At 41.9% G+C, this 7,808-nt stretch overlaps 2 protein-coding genes across 2 annotated transcripts; both read left to right on the forward strand.

Moving 5' to 3' along the window:
• The first annotated feature begins 229 nt into the window (after nucleotides 1–229).
• LOC120003571 lies at nucleotides 230–1,029 on the forward strand. Its single transcript, XM_038852589.1, has 2 exons — nucleotides 230–716; nucleotides 890–1,029. The coding sequence occupies exons 1-2, from the start codon at nucleotides 230–232 to the stop codon at nucleotides 1,027–1,029; spliced, it is 627 nt and encodes a 208-aa protein (XP_038708517.1).
• A 2,496-nt stretch (nucleotides 1,030–3,525) lies between these two features.
• Nucleotides 3,526–4,110, forward strand: LOC120003572. Its single transcript, XM_038852591.1, has 2 exons — nucleotides 3,526–3,639; nucleotides 3,682–4,110. Exons 1-2 carry the CDS (start codon nucleotides 3,526–3,528, stop codon nucleotides 4,108–4,110), a joined length of 543 nt encoding a protein of 180 aa, XP_038708519.1.
• The last annotated feature ends 3,698 nt before the right edge of the window (nucleotides 4,111–7,808 follow it).

Consider the following 7,808-nt stretch of genomic DNA (forward strand, 5'->3'; position numbering starts at 1 on the left):
TAGCTCTTCTAATGAGGTTGGTCATACTTTTGATTGTTTCATGGTAGGAACTATTCCTGTCAAATGTCAATGCAATGTGATCATATTACCGCTTGCATATCAAGCACCCGAGACTTGTAAGCTAGCCAAGTAAGGGAAAGTCGCTAAGAAGAGTCAAAGTGCAATTATTATCCAGACCGTTGACGATGATAAGCCTAAAAGGGTGATTTTCGAGAAGCCTTCCTATGATATGACCCAACACATCCGCCCACTGTACATTCAAGCTCAAATGAATGGCCATCCTATCAGAAAGGTGCTAGTGGACAATGGGTCACCTGTCAACACAACGCCAATTACAGTCTTGAGTGCACTTGGGATGACAGAGGACGATCTAATCCCAACAGATGTCACAATGGCAGGGTTTACTGGAGAAGTCACCAAAGCAATAAGAGTGCTGTCAGTTCAACTGACTGTAGGCAGTAAGACCTCTTTAACTGCATTCTTTATCATTAACTCTCAAGCCAATTATCATGCATTACTTGGCAGGGACTGGATACACACCAATTGGTGTGTGTCGTCTTCTTTGCATGAATTTCTATTTTTTTGGAAAGACAATGATGTGGAGGTAGTATGGGGAGACAGAAAGCCGTTCAAAGCCAATGCAGACAATGTAGAAGCTGGATATTATGATAGAGACATAGGACCGATAAAGTTCTTCGATCATACTAATGAAGGAGGTCTAAAATATCTGTTTGCATCCAAGACAAAATTCAATTTTTTTATGAAAAAAGCAAAATAGATACTCAGGCCAAAGGCAATTGTGCCATATAGGTCGACCTCAGTTCCGATCATTGAAGAAGTTCCCTGATGTCTTTCTCCATATAAAAGAAGAGTGTAGTGCTGGTTGCAGTCAGAAAGGCCGTACTATATAGACTAGTAGGAGATCAAGTGTGGGAGCAGAACAGAACAGAAATGATCTTTGAAGAAGATAAGTTGGAGCCTGAAGGTGATGAGATTCAGACAGATGATCTAAAAAAGGCGCCACTATAGTTAGATGATTCTAAAGATGAAGTGTAGGATCCTCTAGAAGAGATCAACTTGGGCACGAAGGAGGATCCTCGACCTATATACATCAATAAACTTCTAGACAATAATATGAAGGTACGTATGATCAAACTACTGAGAGAGTACCGAGATTGTTTTGCTTGGGATTGTAAAGAAATTCCAGGTTTAAGCTGTGATTTAGTCCAGCACAGGCTTCTTGTCTATCCTAACTGCAAGCCAGTCAGACAAATTCCAAGTCGATTGTCAATTAAAGTGGAGTTGAAGGTTAAAGAGGAAATCCAGAGGCTGCTCCGAGCAGGCTTCATACAACCAGTCAGGTACACTAAATAGCTAACCAACATTGTACTGGTGGTCAAGAAAAATGGGAAAATTAGAATTTAAATAAACTGTAGGAATCTGAATGCAGCTACACCTAAGAATGTTTACGTGATGCCTATAGCAAATATATTGATCAATGATGTTGCCCAGAACGAGCTACTGTCTATGATGGATGGTTACGCCAGAATCAACAGATTATGCTGGCTAGAAAGGACACCCATACGACTACATTCAGGTGTCCTGGGGCTCTTGGTACCTATGAGTATGTAGTAATGCCCTTCGGTATGAAGAACGTAGCCGCAACATATCAAAGGGCGATGAATGCAATCTTTCATGATATGTTGGACTACTTTCTTGCAGTCTGCATAGACGATATTTTAGTCAAGTCCAGGAAAGCAGAAGACCAAATTGAGCACTTATGGAAAAGTCTTGAAAGGATGTGGATTCATCAATTAAAGCTCAATCCACTCAAGTGTGCTTTTGGAGTCAAGGCTAGAAATTTTCTAGGCTTTCTTGTACACCAAAGAGGAATCGAGGTTGATCAAAATAAATCTAAGGCTCTCATGGAAGCTAAAGTCCCAACGTCCAAGAAAGAGCTTCAACGGTTCCTAGGCCAGGTAAACTATTTGAGAAGGTTCATTTCTAACCTGGCAGGAAAGACCAAGGACTTTTCAGACTCGGTGAAGTTAAATGCTGAAGAAACTTTTAGTTGGAAGGAGAAGCATCAGCTGGCCTTTGACAAAATTATGGGATATTTGAGCAAGTCGCCTGTTGTGGTTTCTTCTGCATAGGGAATCCCACTAAAGCTATACTTATTAGCATCTCACGATTCTCTGGGCTACTTGTTGGCTCAGGATAATCTAAACGGTCATGAGCAGGCTATCTATTATCTGAGTAGATTGCTGACCGACACTAAGATCAAGTATTCTGCTGTGGAAAAAATGTGCCTAGCTTTATATTTTGCTTGTACAAAGCTTCGACATTATCTAATCAGGTCTAAGGTCTACATTGTATCTAAGGTTGATTTGTTGAAATACATGTTATCAAAGCCACTCTTGACAAGAAGGGTAGGCAAGTGGTCGTTGGCTTTAACATAATTCACTTTGATCTGGAAGCCTGAGAAAGTAGTCAAGGGTTAGGCCTTGGCAGATTTTTTGGCCGACCACCAGACAGTAGAAGTGCTAGACGAAGAGTTGCAGTCTATGTGTTTTTCGTAGGAAGCCCCTTGGACCCTGAAGTTTGATGGATCAAGTATTGACTAGGTAGTAGGAGCAGGAATAGTGATTGAGTCACCTAGAGGTACAAAATCAACACTTTCCTTTAATCTTGACTTTGATTACAATAACAATCAGGCAGAATACGAAGCTCTTTTGATCGGACTAGAGATCTTGAGAGAACTTGGTGCACAAGAAATCTGTGTCCTGGGGGATTCACAGCTGGTCTTGAAACAATTTATTGGAGAGTACAAGTGCAACAACCTTGCACTAGCACCATACTATGTTGCGACCGTTTAGTTACTTGCTGAATTTGAAGAAGTTACTCTCAATCATCTGCCTCGAGAAGATAATTAGGAAGCAAATGAATTGGCCCAGACCGTATCAAGATTACGAATGTCAGTAGATCTTACACACAAGATTATTCTAGTAGAGAAGCGTTTACACCTATCAATCTGAGAAAGAGGAATGCCGATAGAAGTACTGAATGTAGACGATCTGACAGTTGACTTGAGGCAGTCGATTCTGGAGTACTTGAAGAACCCCAACCTTAAGACACCAAAAAATGTCAGAGTGCAAGCTCAAAGCTACGTCCTGATCGAAGGCGAATGTTACAGGAAGGGGTTTGATGGCTTACTTCTACGGTGCCTGAATTTCACAGAAAGCATGGAAGTACTGAGACAAGTACATGAAGGATTGTGTGGGGCACATCAAGCTGGAATCAATATGCGGTGGTTGATAAGATGAAATGGTTGGAAACATTCAAAAAATTCCAACGATTGACATCCATCTGATTGTCAAGCCATGACCATTTTGAGGATGGACCATTGACCTAATTGGTAAGATCTATCCCACTTCTTCTACAAATTATGGGTTCCTCGTGGTTGCAATAGATTATTTCACGAAATGGGTAGAGGCTATTCCTATGAAGAAAATATAGTAGAGTGATATGGTGGAGTTTGACAAGGAACACTTGATTTATCGCTTTGGGATCCCTGAGTCAATCACAACTTACCAGGGCATAATGTTTATTGGGGTAGCATTCATATCATTTGCTGAAGATGTTGGAATCAGGCTGAATAACTCAACTCCATACTACCCTTAGGCCAATGGTCAGGCTGAGGCAATCAACAAGATCATCATCAACATGCTAGAGAAGAAGATGGACGATAATCCTAGAGTGTGGCATAAGATTCTCCCAGAAGTCCCGTGGGCGTACATAACAACAAGATGGTCAGGTATTGGCATAAGTCCATTTCATTTGACTTATGGACATGATGCTATACTTCCAATGGAGATTGTCATTCCTTCTCTAAGGGTAACAAGACAGAACAGCTTGACCATAGAGGATTATTCAAAGGCAATGGTGATGGAATTGGAGCAGGTAGAGGAAGACCGCATTCACGTTTTCAATAGAATATTGGTCCAAAAGAAGAAGATTGCTAGGGTTTACAATAAACAGGTAAAGAATAAGACCTTTCATGTAGGTCAGTTAGTATGGAAGGCTATCTTATCATTGGGTACCAAAGACTGAGAGTTCGATAAATGGTCACCTAATTGGGAGGGACCTTTCAAGGTTCATAAAGTATTGAAATGAAACTCATATTGGCTCAGCAGTCTAGAGGGTCAACCGCACAGAAAGTTTATCAATGGCAAATATCTCAAAGGATACTTTCCCACTATTTGGGAAAGGAATCCTTTTGTACAAGGATGAATGTAAATTGGGCCAACATATGGCCCAATAGCTTATCTATTGTCAGAAATGTTATGTATCAAAGAAAGGTAAGCTATATTAATAAAGGCCAAGTCACGGCCAGCAATTTCAAAATCATCCTGGTTAAAGGCCGAGTCACAGCCAACAGTTCCAAAATAAGGCTAACCTACATACAGAGTGAAAATCAAGGGATTTGACGGCTATCCACTGAGCAGAAAGAGTTACTAGTTGCTGTTGTATCTGTTGATGTTGGGCCCTTCCTTTCCGAACCGCAGCATAGGAAGATCGGATATCAACTACAAGCTTCAACCTTGTTGTATTCACCAGTCTGGTAGCAGTCAAATCTTTGGCCTTTTCTTCTGGTCAAATGATTGTTTCTTCAAGCCTTCAATTTGTTGTTGCAATCCTGCAATTGTTTCTTGTTGGTTAAGAATGGTCTGGCATAAATTGGCATCTTCAGCATGAGAAGCTTCAATTTCTACTCACAAGTCCTTAGCTTGCTTACTGAGTTGGGAAAACTGATCTGGTCCTTCAGTCAAGCTGAAATTCTCTTTAGATAAGTGCTGGAAGGAGGAGATCATGCCAGGCAGTTGGTTGGTAAGGCGTAGTACCTGGTCTTTGAATGGGGCTACTAGATTGAGATCACGAAGCGGTACCCTTACAACGTTTAAGCAGGTGTCAGAAACTTCAGCTATCATGGCCGGCAGGTCAGTCGTTAAGTTTTCCTTCAAGGATTTATTCGTAGCTTGAATCTCTTCTTCGGTTGGAGGGCCAATAGGAACTATTTCAGAAGTGATAGCAGCAGACAAAAATTCAAAGTCTAGACCACTTAACGGGTCATCAAATTCCTCAAGGTTCACTGTCTTAATAATGCGAAAAGGGATATCACTTCCAGAAGCCTACAAGTACAATATGCGGTTAATATCAAGAAATTCAGCATGGGTAAGGTTATAGAATGGCTACATACCTGTGTGATAGGGTTGGCTTTAGGATGCACAAAGGAAAGAGGGTCAGCTTGGTAGAGTATTGATGGGTCAATATTTTCTTTCTTAATAGGACGATTGAGACTGAACGGAGAGACAAATTGAGTAGGGAAGCCCTCGTTACCAGAATCCAATGGTTCATCTTTGGAGACATGAGGAGAGGAATCAGGCGATTGGTTTTTGTTGTCACTCTCAAAGGATTCACTAAGATCGATGGGCTGGCTGGATGACTTTCGCGAAGTAGGTCTGGCATGCAACGGGTCGATTATTTAGTTGGAAGAGAACTCTTAGGAGTAGCAACTTTCTTTGAGGATCTGCTGGTCTTTGGCTTCTTGTGAGGGGAACTAGGAGGTGCATCAAGAGTCTCTGTTATAAGTAGACCACGGGTTACCTTCAGGGGAATCCATATCTCTTTCACCTACAATTCTTACAGTGGTGGTAGATGCGGGAAAAATTTCTTTTATTTGCTTTTGGCACCAGAATTGAAAGGTTTTGCCTCTTGAAGGTCTACGTGGAGGAGGTATTGTAAAGGAGAAGGAATCTAGCATCTAGTCATTCAGAATTTGGTGTTCAATGATAGTATTCTTGGAAGTGATGGATACCCGGGGGTGACCAGGGGGATTGAAGAGCTTGGGAGGCAATTCGGGAACACCTTGAGAGTAAAACTAAACTGACGAGCCCCGTACTAAGGAATGTACAGTTCCAGGTCGTAAGTGGGATTTCACAGATGAGACAAGGTGACTCTAAGGTGAAGATATCTGCATACCAAGAAACTGGCCCATACTGGTTTGATTGCAGTATGGTTCGTGTTGGAGTCATCCACAGGAAAGTCAAGCCAGTCAGGGCCAATTCTTTGAGAGAAGCAATAAAACAGATGGCTTGGTCGATCAGCAGACATGTTGTACAGAAAAGAAAAGATGAAGTCAAAGGAACGATCACAGGTGCAAGTAGCCATGAGTTCACTGTAGGAAAAGCAGCTGGTAGGAGGGACGTATGTTGCAGAACGAAGTTCAGGGAAATAATGGAAATCCCATAGGAGCAACAACTAGAGGATGCCACTATTTGGAGGATTGAAATCTGGCACAGGGTGAGTCAAATTTGCCATAGCAAGGTAGAAACGGGCTAGTAACATTGAGCCTAGGGCAATGTGTGTGCCTTGGGCAAGGGCTTGTGCAATTGGAAGATATTCCTTGGTGGGCTGGTTGGCTTACACACAAAAAACAAAATGGCAGAGGAAACACCATAGGAAAGCTACATGTTCTTCAATACTTAGGTCACTAAAAAAGTAGGTTCTTGCTTTGAAGTAAGAATTACACTTCAGGACTGTGTCGGAGAGTTGGAACGCTGGGTCAATTGGAGCAGGGATTAGGTGAGGAACATCTTGTCCAGTGACTGGTAGACCAATGAGTGCAATGACATCTCGAAGAGTGACAGACATAGGACCGCAACAGAATAAGAAGAAGTTGTAGGACCTGGACCAGAAGCAGCTTAGGGCGTTCAGTAGGTTTTCCTCAAAAGGGACCTCTATCCTTGACATAGCAATTAGGCGATCGATCCTTGCTGAAGCCCAGAAATCAACAAAAAGTGGGAGCCAGACGATAGAACCATTCTCCCCAGTTATTAGAGGGCTTGGACCAGGAGCGAGGTGTGACAATGGAGACCATAAAAGAATGATGAAAAGGGATTTCTTTTGAGTCTTTGAAGGCCAGGGGCGTGGAAGGGTCTACATTGTTCAAAGATGTGGGGAGGTAAATGTCTTGGGAGACCAGTTCAGGTGAGGAGGCGACCATGGTAGGAATGAAGAGAGAAGTAGGAAACCTTGAAGTCTTATGATTTTGAGTGTGATACATTTTTCTAGAAGGGTTTTATGGGTGGAAGAGTCCAGGGCTCAAGAGAAGTCTTTATTACAAGAGCATCTGAGTTGACTTAAAAAGCTGCAAATGGATGGGGTTGCAGTAAATGCAGTCAGTTTGAAATTTGAATTATCTACACCGATTCAAGATGAGATCTCAACCTGATTGGTGCGGGGGGACAAATGTTTACACCATATTTGTGTAGGCTTATAGGCCGGGCTAAGGTCAGAGTATTGGCTTGACAGACACGTTGGAGGTTGGGCTATAGTCTGGTCGCATGAACTGACAGAGTGAGGTTTATTTGGGCCGAGTTTAGTTGTAGTATTTGGGCCATCAATTAAGTGGTTTATCTGGCCCAAATTAGGTGCAAAATCATGGAGATATGATCAATTATTGGGTTTGTTCCTATTTACAAGGTGATTGGTTGCTTAGTTGCCTATTATCATGGAGAACTATTTTCTACACGAATTCAACAGCATGAAGAGAGTTTCTGGAGACATGGAGCTTCCAGAAGAGACGATTGAAGAAGATGGAGCATAAAATGCATAATGGAGTGAATTTCGAGCCATTGCAATTATGGCAGTTATAACCATTTTTCTAGCTGATATGGATGAAGTTCTAGCTTACATGGAGGTATTGATGTAGTATAAAAGCAAGAAGAAAAGATGATGAACACACACAT

Source organism: Tripterygium wilfordii, chromosome 8, assembly GCF_013401445.1.
Source record: "Tripterygium wilfordii isolate XIE 37 chromosome 8, ASM1340144v1, whole genome shotgun sequence".
Taxonomy (NCBI): Eukaryota; Viridiplantae; Streptophyta; class Magnoliopsida; order Celastrales; family Celastraceae; genus Tripterygium; species Tripterygium wilfordii.

Excerpts from the sequence above, each read along its gene's own strand:
- LOC120003571 (XM_038852589.1), top strand. The coding sequence starts at position 230 with ATGACCCAACACATCCGCCCACTGTACATTCAAGCTCAAATGAATGGC. Across the intron at positions 717-889 it reads CGATCATACTAATGAAGGAG|TCAGAAAGGCCGTACTATAT; the intron begins GTCTAAAATATC and ends TGCTGGTTGCAG.
- LOC120003572 (XM_038852591.1), top strand. The coding sequence starts at position 3,526 with ATGGTGGAGTTTGACAAGGAACACTTGATTTATCGCTTTGGGATCCCT. Across the intron at positions 3,640-3,681 it reads TCATATCATTTGCTGAAGAT|GCCAATGGTCAGGCTGAGGC; the intron begins GTTGGAATCAGG and ends TACTACCCTTAG.